Source organism: Oscarella lobularis, chromosome 17 (genome assembly GCF_947507565.1).
Source record: "Oscarella lobularis chromosome 17, ooOscLobu1.1, whole genome shotgun sequence".
NCBI lineage: Eukaryota > Metazoa > Porifera > Homoscleromorpha > Homosclerophorida > Oscarellidae > Oscarella > Oscarella lobularis.
The window spans coordinates 862822-877752 of NC_089191.1; the positions used below are offsets into that span (position 1 = coordinate 862822).

Genomic DNA, 14931 nt, shown 5'->3' on the forward strand with positions numbered 1-14931 from the left:
GCGACGCGTAAACTCCCGTTGTCATAACAAGCGAACGAAAAATGACGGACGAACGTCGCGGCGGCGGAGATGCGGGCCCGGGCGTCTCGTATCAGCAAACGCACGGCGTCATGAACGATCTCCTCGACAAGCTGAAGCTTCTCGACTACGAACGCCACTTCAGCGAGCCGAACAACATCGCGCCGTTCACGCGACACCACTTCAGCCTCCCAACGAACGCCAGCGAGCAATTCTATCACTTCTCGTCCCTTCTCGCTTGGCTTCTCGGTCTTGTCGGGCGTCGATTCGAAGCGCCGCAAGAATTCGACGATCCGAACGCGAGCGTCGCGCAAATCGTCGCCGAATTGAAGGCGATCGGCTTCGACGTCGACGCGCTGCCGCGACATCGACTCAAACAGGGCTACGGCGAGCACGTTCTCTACGTTCTCGATAGCATGACCGATAAAGCGCTTCTCGCGCGCAAATTCGCGTGGAAGAAGCCAGTTATTGTCGAAGAAAGCGATGACGATCACGCCGACGCCATTGACGACGATAGGGCGGAGCTTACGGCTAGTCGTCTTGACGACGATGACGCGGGAGTTGCCATCGCGACGAATGAAGACGATGATGACGAAGTAGCGACTGGGTTTATAGATTTGGATGCGGGGGTGGGGATACGTACGGGACAGCCCGACGACGTGCTCGTGTCGACGCGCGACGCCGTAGAGTGGCGACTCGAGGTGGAGCGCGTGTTGCCGCTGTTGAAAGTACGCGTGCGCGGCGGCGCTTTGGAGGACAAGGATTGGCGTAGTCGCGTCGAACGCATGGGCGTTCATAGGGCCGATATCGAGCGAGCGATGAGCGAAACGCGGGGCCAACTCGATCGACTCCACGCTGAAATAACGCGCGCACTCGACAAAATCGCCAGTCGAGAAAAATACATAAATCAACAATTAGAACGTCAAATCGAAGAGTATCGAGTCGCTCAGGATAAATTAGCCGACGCCCAGCAACGATATAAGGGCAGTAGTGGAAGTGTGACGGAATTGAGTAAAATTCTCAGTGACGTCACCGAAGAGTTAGAAATGGTGAAGGCGAAAATGGACGAGCGCGGCACGAGCATGACCGATTCGGGTCCGCTTGTGAGAATCAAGCAGTCGCTTCAACGACTCAAGGCGGAGAACGTGCAGATGGACTTGAGAATGGGCGTGCTCGAGCACGGGCTCAACGCGGCGAAAATGAGAAGTCGCGACGAAATGCAACGGGACATGAATGCGCCGGTGGGCGGCGGGAGTGGACGCGGACGCTACGCGACGTTCGATTTTTAGCTGTAGAAATTTTATGATGAATAAAAACCGAACCGCGTCACGTGTCGTTTTGATGTATTTGTTCAAACAGTCGGCGTCGCGTCTTTTGCATAGATATGCACTTATGTGTCCAGCTGGTCAACTGCTAAACTTAGAGGACTATTCTGCATCGCGGAAAGGAACGAGACTTCAAGATAAGATTGCAGACATGAATGATGATGATGATGAAAGTCTTCACGAAGGAGGAGTTGTATTAGGAAAACCGGAAAGGGAACGGGTCGTCTGATAGATGGGTATGAGACCGCAAATTTCACTCCCAAGGTTTCCAAGTTCGAAGTCGGAGCCGCCGCAAATTGGGTTCCGCTCTTGTAGATTACACGCGTAACTAGATCGTTAACAATTAGAGTCCCGCCGCCAAGATTCCGACTGGCCGCTCAAACATCCCCGCATCCCACCGTCATCGCTCACTCGTCTTCGCGATCTCAGTCCCGCCCGAATCGAGGTCCGAGCGAAACGTCCGTTCGTCGCGTTCTCTCGTGTGGGGGCATACGAAAGACACGTCCAAATCAAGTTGGAACTATCGAGAGAAAACTAAGTAGTCAGATGCTTCGCAGTCAAAAGAGAACAATGACGCTGGTTCCCCTCGTCCTGTGGATCGGTCTATTGAGCGTCATACTATCGAGTACGGTGACTGTTAGGACGTCTCCTCTTGAGACTGCTATTGATTGATGTCCCTTTAGGCACGGTTGACGCTACTGAGACAAAAATCACCTGCGCGGCGTCGTGCGACGTCGCGGACGTCTACGAAAACTGTACGACGCAAGACGACGGCAATTCGACGTTCTTCGTCTGTCACAATCCGTGCAATCGAACGAAACTTTGCGTCGCCTGCGCCGCCTTCTGGCAAATCGACATCGACTCGCATGGCAATCGTCGCTACGCAGGCCTCCACGTTAGCTGTCTCACCAACATCGATCCCCATCCGAAAGCGCGACGCGACGAATGCATCGACGAGAATCCGTCGCCTCCTATACCCTTGGGCGACGGCTCCTACTACGAGTATCATTCGTGCAGTTGTCACGAGAACAACTGCAATCGCCTATTCGGCGCACGCCGACCGAAACCGTCGCGCCCGCCGCCAACGACGCCGCCCTTCATAAGCGCAACGATGACGAAAAACGATTCGAATATCACACGTGCGCCGACGACGACAGAACCCGGAAACAGCACGGACCTGCCGTCGTCAAACATCCGTTCGAATTATAGACAATCGACGCGTACTACGACTTCGACGACGGTGCCGCCGCCGACGTCGTCGTCGCGACAGCACGCCGATACAAATACGACTTCTATGGAATCGCCGTCGTCATTGTCGTTGTTTGCTAGCGGCTATCGACGACAACGAATTCTCGCTCTAAGTACCTCCGTGCCGCTGTTAATAATTCTAATTATTTTAACGATGGGGGCGCTGCTCGTTGTCAAATATCGACGAACGCGTCGCTGTCGATCGACGAGCGTCGACGACGATTTCAGGCTCAAGACGCTTCGCACGGGATCGTTTAGCAGTTTCGGTAGCGATTCCGGCATCTTGTCGGCGAGCAGCGCGTACGGCGCCGCCGAAATTCAATCGACTCAATTGACGAAACTGCTCAAAACGGGCCGATACGGTGCCGTGTGGAAGGCGAAGCTTCGCGGCGAGGACGTCGCCGCGAAAGTGTTTCTTCGCTACGAGAAGACGGCGTGGGCGACGGAGCGCGATTTTCTTCAAGATCCGTCGCTCGCGCACGAGAGCGTCGTCCAGTTCGTCGCCGCCGACGTTCGCGAGACGACGGCCGTCGGCGCGAGAGATTATTGGATCGTCATGGCCTATTACGAGAACGGCGACTTGAAAGATTATTTGAGGAGTCGTGCGCCGCTCGATTGCGAGCGCGTCGTCGGATTGAGTCAGAGTTTCGTCGCCGCCATTGCCTTTCTGCATTCGGATTCGTTCGCCGACGGGACGAAGAAGACGGCGATCGCTCATCGCGATATCAAAAGTTCGAATGTTTTGGTCAAAGGCGACGGTGCCGGCTGCGTTATCGCCGATTTCAGCGTCGCCGTGCGATTGCGAGAGGGAACGAGTTTGCGGGAAATGGCCAATGCTGGACAGGTACTATATAAAGTCGAAATTTCAATAGGAAATAGCGTGACGATTTCTCTAGGTCGGCACGCCGCGCTATATGGCTCCCGAAGCTCTTGATGGACGCATCAACTTGGAGGAAATGACGTCTTTCAAGCACATGGACGTCTATGCGATGGCCTTGGTGTTATGGGAGATTGTCAGCGGAATGCGATCTCCAAATGGTACGCGGGGGAAGCGTATCTTCACTATTTTCTCAAGCTTGTCGTTCTTAGAGAGAAAACTCATGTTGCCGTACGAGGATTTAGTCGGCAAACGACCGACTATCGACGCAATGAGAGAAGTCGTTTTACGACATCAAGAACGGCCTCGAATTCCCGACGAATGGCGACAAAACAAAGTAAGAAAAGAAAAAAAGAAAGAAATCGCTCTATATCGTACGTGGCGAAACCCGACCGCGTTCCGCTTTCGCACACCCGTACAAGTTCGTTGTTCTAAACGCCGCGTCACTTAGAAGTCCTTAGCGAAGACTTGGTCGCCTAGTAACTATAAACCTCCGAGGAAACGCAAACGCTTAGCAGGCATTCGGAGAAAAAAAGGGTTCAACGTTAACTCGATGTATTCTTTCAAGGCGACCAGCATTATAGCCGGTGCTATGGAAGACTGCTGGGATCACGACGCGGAAGCTCGACTATCGGCCGACTGCGTTTCGCAGCGACTCCACAACGTCGTTCCAACGTCGCCGTCGCCGTCGCCCGCGGCGGCAGCGACGAAAATCGTTTTTACCGACGATTGGGAGCAGGATAGCGGCGCGTGCATTCGAATCAGCGAAGGCGACGGCGAAGAGGAAACGTGGTCGCCGCTTCCGTCGCCGTTGGCGCCAACGGCGTCGTCGCTACCGGCGCCCGTTCGTCACTCGTCCGTCGCGCAGCGCGACAGCGGCGCAATAATGGAATACGAGGGAAAGGACGCGGAAGACGTCGTCATACAAAATGCATCGTTTAGTACGGTTTTCGAGAATTCGGCTGCGGTCGAGGCGTGATGGAACTGGCGCATAATGGATTCTTCTCTTTGCACACACACACATTGCTTTTTCGCTGCATGTATATATATTTTAATGAGCCAGGATTGAGGATTGAGGGAGGGAGGAAAGGAGTTATGAAAAAAAAAACGAGGAAAGATAATTGGTGACGCGTGCGAGCGCTCGACGTTATTATTTTTTGACGGAGAAGTAGATGATGATGGCCAATACGGCGGCGACAATGAGAATGACGATGAGAATGCAGCACATTTTCGAACGAGCCTTTTTCTGAGACAAGGAGATAAGAAATGAGGCATAGAGAATTGATCCACGAGGACAATGGCGACGTTTCGAAGTGGCAACGGAGAAAGGGGACCCCCTCCCACCCTCTCGTATGCACGTCGCGTTTACCTGATATTCCTTCGCTTGTCGCAGCTGCTGAGTTCCATCTTGCACGCGTCCTCTCGTCGTCGTTATGTTCGCTTCAATGAGATCTAGAAAAAAATCATTGATAATATATTTATTTATTTATTGTTTTTTCTTACCTATTTGGTCGCCTTGTTCGTGAACCATTGTGCCCAGGTCTTTGAAGATTTCGTTGCATTGGACCATGTCCGACTAAGGTATTGATTATATAAGATCTTGACTTATCTCTCTCTTCGTCTCTCACTTCGATATTCTTGATCGCTTCCTCTCGCTCTTCCAACTCGCCCTGGTGAAAATCAATCACCTGTTCTTGCTTCTGCAGATAATCAAGTTCCTCTTGCCTAAAGAAAGCATAAATAAATAAATAAATAAATATTGATTCTATTATTCCAATACCGTCGTCTTTCTGCTTCTACGAGATGACTTCTCTCGTCTCCGCCATACTCATCGCCTTGGAGATGGCTCCCCTAGTAAACAAAGCCCTACGTTTAAATTCCAATATCTATTTATCTAATTACATGGTGCGTGTAAGTGTGAGCCGGAAGCGACACTCTCTCTGCTTCCATAGCACCCTAAGAAAAATTATTAATTGTAGTTTATTTTTAGGGATAATTGGATGGCGTACTCGCAACGCTTTCTGATATCTCTTCACGCAATCCGAATAATCCGATTTCAATCGCTCAAAACGCAGAGAATCTTTTTTCTATAGAAAAAGACTATATCATAAATCAAATCAATTTTTTTATTTAGGTTTCTGACTCTAAGTCCGCCGGATGGCGTTCTGACGTCACGTTCGAGATGCTTGAGAATTCCCGCCGTTTCGGCGACGGCGTGCTGCACCTCGTTTCGAAGACTCGCGCTGAAAATATTTCATTTATATTGATTCTATTATGATTTTTTTGAATTTTCTTACAGGCGACGTCGAAGTTCCGGTGCGTCTGTGGGCGTGCCGACTTGCTTCAGCAATTTCTCCATTTGCGTAGCTATGGAAACCGTCTTCGATCGAAAAAATGTTTTGATACTCGAAAATCTGACTTTTTGCTGATATAGATTGGACTGTATTGCTGACTTTTTGGCATCGTTCGTTGTAGTCTCGAAACGTTTCTACGAAAGAGTTACGTGCGTTCGTAAGAATGTGAGTTTATACTGAAAGTGGCCTTAGGCTGCTAGAATGCGCTTCGATAGGTGTGCGGTTGGTGTGTATAGAAGAAGAATGCGTCTGTTCTAACCGAAAGATTGATAGCTCGTTTCCGACGTCGAAAAACCGAGTTCGACATTGCCACCGGCGCTTTCCTGCGACGATACGGCACCGTATTCGCCGTACTTTTGCGATCCAAAGTCTCCCCGTGACATAATCGAAGCGTTACAGCGAGATTCGGTGAAGAATGCTCAGCATCGCAATCACGAGACGCATGATGTCATATTTCACTAACCCGTACATACAGCCTGAGAGACAGTGAGAGTGTACGTGTATGTGTTCGTTTTCAATTTCTTTCGCAATGGTGCATATATTACAAGCTGCCTTTACAAAAGCCTTTCACTGTTGTCACCGCCGTGACGACTTGAACGGTTTGCCAAATTTCAGTGGTTTGCAGCGACTCTTGCATCCATTGCACTTCTGGCTATGCGTAGGCAATGCCTTTTTTGAATACCACATCTTGTCGCATCGATTACAATAGAATTGGGCAGGGCCACATTTCACCTTTCCCCTGTAACGTGAAAATATTCCAAGAAGACATCCCTTGTTAAGAACTTCAATGCTACTTGTAGCCTCGGCCAACTTATACTTTCTGTCTTCCTTCCATTGCTGTAGTATTCTTTCAACCTCTGGCCTCAATATTTGTATATTATTTTTCGAGTGGTTTCCTGCCCCGACAATAATTTCTAACAAGTCCTGTGTACCTCTTTGGTTTACAAGTGTCTTATCTAACCAAGAGTGGTATTGATTAAAGCAATTTTCAAGTTCGCTTCTAACTTCATACACACGAAGACCGTGAAGTTCTATTGAGGCCACAAACGTCTTTCTACATAAACTAAACCTGCATGAAATAGCTATAAAAAACTTGAATTCACCAGTAGGCGACCCTGTTGAACTAACCTTTTTGAACTTCTTACAGGTACACTAGCTGCACCGGCTGTGTCTTGTCCTACGTGAGTTGGAAGAAGACTCTGCTGAATGAGTGTTACAACTTAGAAATGATCCGTTGAGTAGCGTATATACCGGTTGTTCTTGTTCATACCATTTCTTAAGGCAATATGCAATCGTACAAGTTACAGTAATGACTGCTGCTGCATGTTCCTATCGTGAACATTTTCTTGTCGTCGTCTCAAATGGGGACTCTCCTGCGTGCGTTATACTAAAACACCCACGTTTTACGTTTCGTCAATGAGATGTAAAATCGACAACAGAAAGAATGATAACTTAATTAATTAACTTGAAAACGCATACTTGCGTTCAATCGTATTGACCTACTCATCGCAGAATGTAACTTTGTACTAATTTAGTACAGTGTAGTGTACACATCACGGTGCATGCGCTAAATTCCAGTGGCTTGCAGAAATTATTGCAATGCTTGCACTTTTGGTTAGAGTTTGGCCATGCCTTTTTTGAAACCCAACCGTGTTCGCATCCATCACAATAGAAATGAGCGGTGCCCTCTACGTGTGGTCCTCTGTAAGGTGAATATATGACGAGAAGACATCACTTGTTGAGAACTTCAACACTGGTCCCAGGTTCGCCCAACTTATACTTCCCTTCTCTCTTCCATTGCTGCAGTAACTCTTGAACCTTTGGCCTCAATTTCTGAATGTTATCAATAGAGTGGTTTCCTGCTCCAACAATAATTTTTAGCCGATGTTGTACTCCTTTTTTGCCTGGAGGTGTCGAGTCTAACCAAACGTGGTACCTCTCCAAGTGGTCTTCAAGTGCGCTTTTAACTTGACTAACACGATAACCATAAAAGTCTATAGTTCTCAAGCTATATAAGTAGAAGACGACAGAGCAACTTTATCTAAGTAAACTTCAATTTGTGCGCGACCCTGCTGCCAGTGGAACTTGAAACGTTCTCAGTACCGACTCGCCGTCGGAGCCTGAACGCAACATATAGCACCGGACGTTTTTGCCTAGTATAAAACCACTTCTTTGTGCAGCGCCAAAGGCAAAACGCAATTGCACTGAAACAAACCAACGGCTATCATTTGTGAGATGGACTAATGAATGCGTGGGACTCTCTTGCGTGCGTTAATTAATTAATAAACGTGCCTTTTGTCAATTATTAGAAAGAACAATAGAAGAAAGATAGAGCGATAAGTCAAGTGAAGTCACCATGACACTAACTAAGGAAACTTTGATCTGAACCCCACTAAAGTACTTACTCGTGATTGACGACGATTATTAGCAATCTCAACGCGCAGTCGTAAATTGGCTCTCACTTTCCAGTTCGCACGTATTGATAGCCGGCGACTCGGTATAACTACGCGCACTTCTACCGGCAATGTACCGTGACTGACTATTGATCTATGCATCGCATGTGCTCGCCATGCCTCCTTTGTAGAGCAAGACATCGTTCACAAAGGCTTGCCCGGTGCTCGCGCGATTCAGCGTTGTTGCCAACGTGTTTGGTGCCAACGTGTTTGGTGCGAAACGGTTCGCAGAATTTCATCGGTTTGCAGAAATTCTTGCACCCACCGCACTTTTGCCGCTTTGCTCCGGAAGGCCATGCCCATTCTGAAATCCAACCCTTTTCGCACTCATCACAATAGAAATGAGCCATGCCCCTTCTCTCCCCTCCTCTATACGGTGAATATATCACAAGCAGACATCCTTTGTTGAGAACTTCGATACTAGTGTCTGGCTCGGCCAACTTGTACCACTTCTCTTTCTTCCATTGCTGCAGTAAGTCTTCGACCTCTGGCCTCAATTTCTGTACGCCATCCTCTGAGTGAATTCCTCTCCCAACAACAATTTCTAACCAGTCTTGCGCGCCTCTTTTGCTTTCAGGCGTTTGCTCTAACCACAGACAGTAATCCTCAAAGCGACGTTGTAGTACGCTTTCAACTTCAGAAACCATAAGCTCGTGAAGGTCTAACGAGCATAGTTTGTTATTAAAGTTATAAAATTTTATCAAGTTCTCCATTGCTTGCCTCCTCGCTTCCTCACTTATCTCCTTAATAATCCTATTCCTGTCGCATTGCTTTTTCGATTTGAGAGTTTTCCTGCGTAAACGAAACGACTCTTGACGATAGTGGTATCCTTTCAGAGCTAGCTCAACAAGTTCTTTGACTTCTTTGGCTTTCTCTGAGTTTGCTACAATTGAGATAGCAGTGCTTCCATGGTAATTGTCTCTTGAAAAGCTTTTGTCTGTGCCGATGTCAAGCGAGGTGACTTTACGTATTCTTTCTCGAACGGCTCCTTTGGAAAGCACGTCGTGAAAACCGGGCCGAGGCGCTACTATAATTTTCCAAGCCGGCCGGCTTACAATATCCTCGCTGTGGCGCAAGTCGACCCAGTCGGGTCCGAACTCTTCAAGCACCAAATTATCGTCGTCGTCGTTGTCATGGCCTATAAGGTAATGTCTGCAGAATAGGATAGGCACCTAAATCAGTGTAGCAGAATTACGTCGATTTGTTCGTGAGGTAGGGCCTTTTCTGCCGTCGTGACCTGTAGCAGCAACCGGCTCTGGAGATCGACTTGGCTCTTGGAACTTAGGCTGAGGACTCAAGTTCCCCTGCTTTGCGGCTGCTCCAACAATTGCCTTTGGCTGGGAAGGAACGTCGAGGTTCTCGTCTTGTCTATGATCGCGAGTTGATGTTTTAGTCGGTACATCATGCTTTGGCGTCATGTGTCTGTCAGCTTCAAGTTCTGTGACAAAAAGGCCGAAAGTCACTTACCAGAATAATAACTGAAATCTTACGCATACTTTCGGTTGGGACCTTAGATGCAGTGGGATATTGAAGCTTAGCTTGCGTTGACGATTTCGTGCCTTGCCGGCGTACGCTTTCTGACGTCGTTGGTCTATTTGCTAAGACAACAGGGAAGTCGCCTCAATACAATCAGAATTAGGTACTGTAGTACTTGACTGAAATCTTACGTTTTTCTTCCGCCGCTGGGACCATAGGCTCAGCTAACAGCGACCCATGATAAACGTGATCGGGCGAGTCATCGTCATTTTGCTTTGGCAATTTTGTGTCTTCCGCTTGACTACGTACAGAAGACGAACAGCAAAAATAAATCAATCGAGTATGGGTAGGCGACCCTGTCAAACCTTTTTGGAGCACTGACATAGCAGCCGCGCGGGTAAACGTTTGTGGCGCGAACTGAATTCGGAGGGTGACGAGTCTCACCGACAAAATCTGATAGGTCGATCTCGCGGAGTATAGCGCGGCATGTGGGCTGTGCTTCTTCTTGGGAATCCAACAATTTCCTAATAAACCAAAGGCCGCCTGCCGTGGCAAAACTAACGGCGGCTATTGTCTTCAGCATGATTATAGTCGAGTTGTGAGATCTCAAATGGGGACTTTCTTGCGTGCGTTACTAAAACACCCACGTTTACCTTTCGTCAATCAGATGTAAAACCAACAAAAGAAAAGACGGAGAGAGATACGGTGCCATGGAGCGCCGGTACCCAGATCAAACCACAGAAAGACGGCGATTCTTTTGGCTCTTTTTACCCCAATTGTTGTCAAGTAACATTCTGCATGAGGACGTGGAATCTAAAACTAAACGTTGCATCTCAAGGATTACTGTATTAGTGATTGCATGTCCAATACAGTAACTACATAGTAGTACCTGTGAAAATGACAGAGCTGCTAAAGAATGCCGTTTCCATAGAAACTCTTCTCGTTCGCTGCAAATCCTACGTCATTCGAGCTGCCTTCTCTACCATGGGAGTAGCAGTGAGTAGGCGGCGTGGATCCGAAGCAAACCCGCCTCGAATAATCCACGTGAAACCTCCCGATTTGAATGACGCATCTGCACCGCCCGCCCTTCCCCAGCAGAAACGTCAAGCCCGTTTCCTGACATCCAATCGTCTATCGCAGTACCGCAACAGCGAGCCACACGCCGCCGAAGTGAGTCAAGTAGCCCAGCTCCTGCCTCGTCAAGAATTCGAAGTCCTATTCTCCCCCCTGTACGCGGAAGAGGCGACAGAGGACAAATGCCTACTGGTCAACCACAAAATCAAACGACCAACCCTCATGAAATGGATCTTCGTCCCAGTCAAAGACTCGGAATCGGCACTGGAATATACAGTTACACGACAAATCGCAATCGGTCGCGCATTCCATCGGGTCGTCAACGAAAAGACGGCTCGTCGCGCTGACGTCACAATTGACAGCCGCGGCGGCACGCGCCGAGTCAAAGTGAACGCTTTATTCCCAAACGACAATTTCCGCGAAACGTCTTGCCGACTCACGCTCCAGCCGAGCGCGCCGTCGACCGACGACGCCGAACAGGGATGGATACTCGTGGGGAAAATGTACGAGGACGACGGCGGCGAACGACTCGAATCGTTCGTCGCCAAAGCGAGATATCGACACGAAAATCGACGACAGATGAGCGCGAAGACGCTGATCGAAAGTCTCAAGCGAAAAACGTCTGGAGTGATGCACCGAGTCAGCGGCAGCGGAGGCTTCAATCCTTGAACTCCTTAATTGAACTCTCTCTGTTTAAGTTTTACGTATATGGAACGCAACTCTGAGCGTAAATAAACTGTGAAGTCACCAGGCTTTGCTAGCGAGGGAGAAACCGCCTCTGTGGCCAAAAGAGCGGCCGCCTCGGCCCCCGAAACGACGCCCGCGGCCGCCTCCGTCTGAACCCCATTTTTTCTTTGCTTCTTTATAGCGTTCTGCCATGCCAACGAGTTCTTCTGACACGACCTTCGGTTGGGGGGTAGAGGTATGTGTATGTACGTGTGCGTGAAGGGGAGGGAGAGGTGGTACCTGGCTTGCTTCAGCTAAGATGTCAATGAGGTCTTGAGCATGCTTCCAGTCTTCTCTGGTCATCAGTGTGAGCGACGTGCCTGAACGACTAAAGTAAAGTAATAGATGTAGGCCAACTGCGCTTATAGGAAAGGTACCATACGTATGCAATATTTTCTAGTCTTACCCCGCTCTTCCCGTTCGGCCAACGCGATGGACGTACTCCTCAATATTTCTCGGAAAATCGTAGTTGATAACCGTGCTAAATATTGGTATACATCCTCACAACTCAAAAGCCTAAGTCTCTATCTATCTTTACGTGATGTCTTTCACGTCGAGACCGCGAGACGCCACGTCGGTGGCAATCAAAACCTTGACGTATCCTGGACACAACGAATCAACTACGCTCTATATACGCTAAAAGAGGAGACCTGTTCTGAAGTCTTCCAATGCCTGCTCGCGATCCATCTGATCTCTATCACCGTGTATGCATTCGATTCTATAGCCCTGTAGGCTGAGATCACTAGCAACGTCGTCGGCTCTGTACACGTAGAAAGGGAACTTTCTAGCAGAGACTATTTGTCTTGTGTATTGATTCATTACGTCGCTTTGCGTCCAACGAAAACGATCACCTTATCGTTCTCGCCCATTTCGGAGATAAACGTTATAATCTACAGGTGCATCAAAAATATATGCACGCCTATCTATGGGGATTTCATTTCCGTACCCGTTCTCTCTTCTCATCTTGGCCTATCATTTCAACCAGCTGAGTCACTGTGTGCACCGCCTAGAGAGCGACCCAATCCCCCAAACGAAAAAATCATCTATAAACTATATATAACTCACGGCCAAATTAAGCGAGCCGACGTTGACTTGAACGGGATCCGTCAAATACATGTCCGTCATGCGACGAACCTCCGGCGGCCACGTGGCACTAATAACTAATACAACGAAACGCCTCTATTCGATTCGGAGGGGGAAACCTCGTCATAATTGTCTGGCGATCGTCGCGAATATCCATGAGGATTTTACGTATTTGAGGTTCGAAACCGAGGTCGAGCATGCGATCGGCTTCGTCTAAGACCAAATAGGTGACGCTTCGCACCGACAGTCGACCGCTCATGAGCAAGTCGTTCAGACGGCCGGGCGTTGCTATGACGATTTCCACGCCTCGCGAAACGATGTTGATTTGCTCGCGACGATTTCCGCCGCCGTATACGCAAACGCTAATAGGAGGAGAGGCTATCGCTATGGATTTATTTCGATTCTAATTAAAGAAGGGGGGTATACCATCGTATGCCTTTGTATTTGTATTTCTTCACTTCGGATTCTATCTGAAGTGCGAGTTCGCGCGTCGGACTCAGCACGAGCACGGTGGGTCCGTCGCGTTGAGCCCGCGGTCTATCCATGCACGAGTGCTCTTATCAAAACGTAGAGAACCTACACTTTTTGACTCTTACGTCACTTGGCCTTCAATGTGAATAAAAGCGGGCAGAAGAAAGGCGAGCGTCTTGCCCGTGCCCGTCTGCGCTATGCCAACCAAATCGCTACCCTGCATTATGACCGGCCACGCTTGGCACTGAATTGGAGTCGGTTTCTCGAAACCAGACGCTTCCAATTCAGCCATAATGTCAGCTAAAGATATCCGGCATAAGTACGTAGGTACAATAATATAGGATTGAAGGAGCGCCCTATATGTCGCCTATGGGACAACAAGCGCACTGCCTGAGCTACTGAATCTTCGCTCTACTAGCTCGTAGCCAATATGGGAAACCCTCCCCTTTATTGTCTCTTACGATAGGATTCAAAGGCTTCTCTGAACGTGCGAATGGGATTTGGAATAGGCCGATCTTTCATCTTCTCAGTCAAGTTTTTTGCAGATATGTTGTTATTGATTTTTCTAAATGAAATAATTGCTTCTGGTTTTTCCCCCCCTATTGCTTTTGTTGCCGCGTCCACCTAAAGTCCTCTACTTCTTGGGAACTCATTCCAGCAACGTCTGGATGCAGAACGTAAAACTCCTTAACAATAGGTGCAAGTCCTAATAGGAAAATTCTTAGTTAATTATTGATTTTTTAATCTTATTTTCTCAATCACCTTCCCACTTCCTCGCTACGAGCTCAGCGCTTCCAGCATGCAAAGCCGCCCAATCAAAACGAGGTCTTAATTAATTAAAACACGAAAAATGCAAACGTCCCTATACCCTATATACACGCGCACTTAGCCACAGCCACAGACGAACCAAACTCCAACGGAGCCTCTAAAAAATTGAAAAAACCGTATCACGCAACGCGCGCTAAACCTGCAAAAAAACAGACCTCCACTTCCGCTTCGTCGAATTCCGCTCAATTCGTCGACTTTATCTTTCGCCGCCCGTTGCTCGCTCGCCGATCCGTGAATGACGACGCGCACGTCGCCGCCGCCGCCGCCGTAGCCTCGATGTCGATCGCGATCGATTCGAACTCGCGCGCCCGTCGACGATTCGATTTCGCGTATATTCGCGCCGCCGCGACCTTGAAAACGTGGATTACTGTCGGCCATTTTGAATTTTTGCACCTCCTTTACCGATAATTCGTCCCACGGTCTCTTCGGGAACGTCGAAGCATAGAGTCGACGTCGAGCCTTCGGATCTTGCTGTGGAGGCGATGAAGTCGGGTCTTGGCGCCGTTGCTTGTCTTCGGCCGCGCGGCGCCCCTCGCGACGGCGCTCCGTAAAATGGAGCGCTTGGGAAACTGATTGGAGCTGGTTCGCTCTCGATCCAGTCGCTTGTCATCGTTTTAGCGTCGCGTGCGAAGTCGGGGGGCGAGAGCACTGCGGACGCGTGCTTTTTTGTGACGTATCGCGCGCTAGCTAAACGATAAACAGTTGACCCGCCCACGTATTGACGTCTAAAGGGTCGAGGGAGAAAAGCTCGGACAAAAGAACTGCAAATCAGGTTGAAAAAATGGGGGGAAAGTGAATTCTTGTTGTTATTACTCCCATTACGTCATACGTAATTCACGTGGTACTGTACATGTAAATCAATCTATTTTGGCTAATAAAAAAAGACTAAGCAATCCACTGACCTCGAATAAGCTAGTCGCAATGATTTGCAAGGTTGATATGGCGCACGCCTTGATCACGTTCTTATCCCACGGTGATTTGCATTTGTCTCGTCATCA

General features: G+C 48.8%; 6 protein-coding genes and 1 long non-coding RNA gene across 10 annotated transcripts; 3 read left to right on the top strand and 4 right to left on the bottom strand.

Moving 5' to 3' along the window:
• The first annotated feature begins 11 nt into the window (after positions 1-11).
• LOC136197543 (intraflagellar transport protein 57 homolog) lies at positions 12-1340 on the top strand. Its single transcript, XM_065987331.1, has one exon. It carries the CDS (start codon positions 42-44, stop codon positions 1305-1307), a length of 1266 nt encoding a protein of 421 aa, XP_065843403.1. The 5' UTR covers positions 12-41; the 3' UTR covers positions 1308-1340.
• Positions 1341-1743: 403 nt separating this feature from the next.
• Positions 1744-4599, top strand: LOC136197540 (bone morphogenetic protein receptor type-1B-like). The gene is made up of 5 exons (XM_065987328.1): positions 1744-1968; positions 2027-3435; positions 3488-3629; positions 3681-3805; positions 4037-4599. Exons 1-5 carry the CDS (start codon positions 1890-1892, stop codon positions 4445-4447), a joined length of 2166 nt encoding a protein of 721 aa, XP_065843400.1. The 5' UTR covers positions 1744-1889; the 3' UTR covers positions 4448-4599.
• On the bottom strand, positions 4492-6265 carry LOC136197545 (syntaxin-12-like). Its single transcript, XM_065987334.1, has 11 exons — positions 6082-6265; positions 5888-5956; positions 5766-5835; positions 5612-5711; positions 5478-5555; positions 5371-5424; positions 5249-5319; positions 5097-5193; positions 4972-5044; positions 4838-4920; positions 4492-4714 (listed from the first exon to the last, which is right to left on the bottom strand). Exons 1-11 carry the CDS (start codon positions 6203-6205, stop codon positions 4619-4621), a joined length of 915 nt encoding a protein of 304 aa, XP_065843406.1. The 5' UTR covers positions 6206-6265; the 3' UTR covers positions 4492-4618.
• Positions 6266-6330: 65 nt separating this feature from the next.
• On the bottom strand, positions 6331-7199 carry LOC136197148 (uncharacterized). 2 transcript variants are annotated; one of them, XR_010672451.1, is made up of 3 exons: positions 7074-7199; positions 6951-7021; positions 6331-6891 (listed from the first exon to the last, which is right to left on the bottom strand). It is a non-coding gene; the product is annotated as an uncharacterized lncRNA (long non-coding RNA). The 2 variants fall into 2 exon arrangements; XR_010672450.1 differs by having other exon boundaries at positions 6951-7024; positions 7074-7189.
• Positions 7200-8092: 893 nt separating this feature from the next.
• Positions 8093-10346, bottom strand: LOC136197623 (uncharacterized). Of its 3 annotated transcripts, XM_065987429.1 has the most exons (6): positions 10117-10346; positions 9943-10052; positions 9772-9894; positions 9471-9713; positions 8996-9413; positions 8093-8936 (listed from the first exon to the last, which is right to left on the bottom strand). In XM_065987429.1, exons 1-6 carry the CDS (start codon positions 10332-10334, stop codon positions 8912-8914), a joined length of 1137 nt encoding a protein of 378 aa, XP_065843501.1. In that variant the 5' UTR covers positions 10335-10346; the 3' UTR covers positions 8093-8911. The 3 variants fall into 3 exon arrangements, with proteins under 3 accessions (XP_065843501.1, XP_065843500.1, XP_065843499.1); XM_065987428.1 differs by having other exon boundaries at positions 8093-9413; positions 9772-9873; XM_065987427.1 differs by having other exon boundaries at positions 8093-9413.
• A 389-nt stretch (positions 10347-10735) lies between these two features.
• On the top strand, positions 10736-11494 carry LOC136197565 (uncharacterized). The gene has a single exon (XM_065987356.1). It carries the CDS (start codon positions 10736-10738, stop codon positions 11492-11494), a length of 759 nt encoding a protein of 252 aa, XP_065843428.1.
• Positions 11483-14608, bottom strand: LOC136197532 (probable ATP-dependent RNA helicase DDX43). The gene is made up of 17 exons (XM_065987316.1): positions 14336-14608; positions 14089-14283; positions 13991-14030; positions 13868-13932; positions 13730-13811; positions 13567-13670; positions 13231-13405; positions 13061-13171; positions 12754-12996; positions 12617-12704; positions 12498-12557; positions 12374-12441; positions 12202-12311; positions 12090-12153; positions 11958-12032; positions 11792-11879; positions 11483-11728 (listed from the first exon to the last, which is right to left on the bottom strand). Exons 1-17 carry the CDS (start codon positions 14541-14543, stop codon positions 11570-11572), a joined length of 1935 nt encoding a protein of 644 aa, XP_065843388.1. The 5' UTR covers positions 14544-14608; the 3' UTR covers positions 11483-11569.
• Between the last annotated feature and the right edge of the window lie 323 nt (positions 14609-14931).

Excerpts from the sequence above, each read along its gene's own strand:
- LOC136197543 (XM_065987331.1), top strand. The coding sequence starts at position 42 with ATGACGGACGAACGTCGCGGCGGCGGAGATGCGGGCCCGGGCGTCTCG.
- LOC136197540 (XM_065987328.1), top strand. The coding sequence starts at position 1,890 with ATGCTTCGCAGTCAAAAGAGAACAATGACGCTGGTTCCCCTCGTCCTG. Across the intron at positions 3,436-3,487 it reads AAATGGCCAATGCTGGACAG|GTCGGCACGCCGCGCTATAT; the intron begins GTACTATATAAA and ends CGATTTCTCTAG. Across the intron at positions 3,806-4,036 it reads ACGAATGGCGACAAAACAAA|GCGACCAGCATTATAGCCGG; the intron begins GTAAGAAAAGAA and ends TATTCTTTCAAG.
- LOC136197545 (XM_065987334.1), bottom strand. The coding sequence starts at position 6,205 with ATGTCACGGGGAGACTTTGGATCGCAAAAGTACGGCGAATACGGTGCC. Across the intron at positions 5,957-6,081 it reads AACGAGCTATCAATCTTTCG|AAACGTTTCGAGACTACAAC; the intron begins GTTAGAACAGAC and ends ACTCTTTCGTAG. Across the intron at positions 5,556-5,611 it reads CGCCATCCGGCGGACTTAGA|AAAAAAGATTCTCTGCGTTT; the intron begins GTCAGAAACCTA and ends CTTTTTCTATAG.
- LOC136197623 (XM_065987427.1), bottom strand. The coding sequence starts at position 10,334 with ATGCTGAAGACAATAGCCGCCGTTAGTTTTGCCACGGCAGGCGGCCTT. Across the intron at positions 10,053-10,116 it reads TATGTCAGTGCTCCAAAAAG|TCAAGCGGAAGACACAAAAT; the intron begins GTTTGACAGGGT and ends TTCTGTACGTAG. Across the intron at positions 9,714-9,771 it reads ATCTAAGGTCCCAACCGAAA|AACTTGAAGCTGACAGACAC; the intron begins GTATGCGTAAGA and ends TTTTTGTCACAG.
- LOC136197565 (XM_065987356.1), top strand. The coding sequence starts at position 10,736 with ATGGGAGTAGCAGTGAGTAGGCGGCGTGGATCCGAAGCAAACCCGCCT.
- LOC136197532 (XM_065987316.1), bottom strand. The coding sequence starts at position 14,543 with ATGACAAGCGACTGGATCGAGAGCGAACCAGCTCCAATCAGTTTCCCA. Across the intron at positions 13,812-13,867 it reads CGTAGCGAGGAAGTGGGAAG|GACTTGCACCTATTGTTAAG; the intron begins GTGATTGAGAAA and ends TTTTCCTATTAG. Across the intron at positions 12,033-12,089 it reads CTCGACGTGAAAGACATCAC|CACGGTTATCAACTACGATT; the intron begins GTAAAGATAGAT and ends ACCAATATTTAG.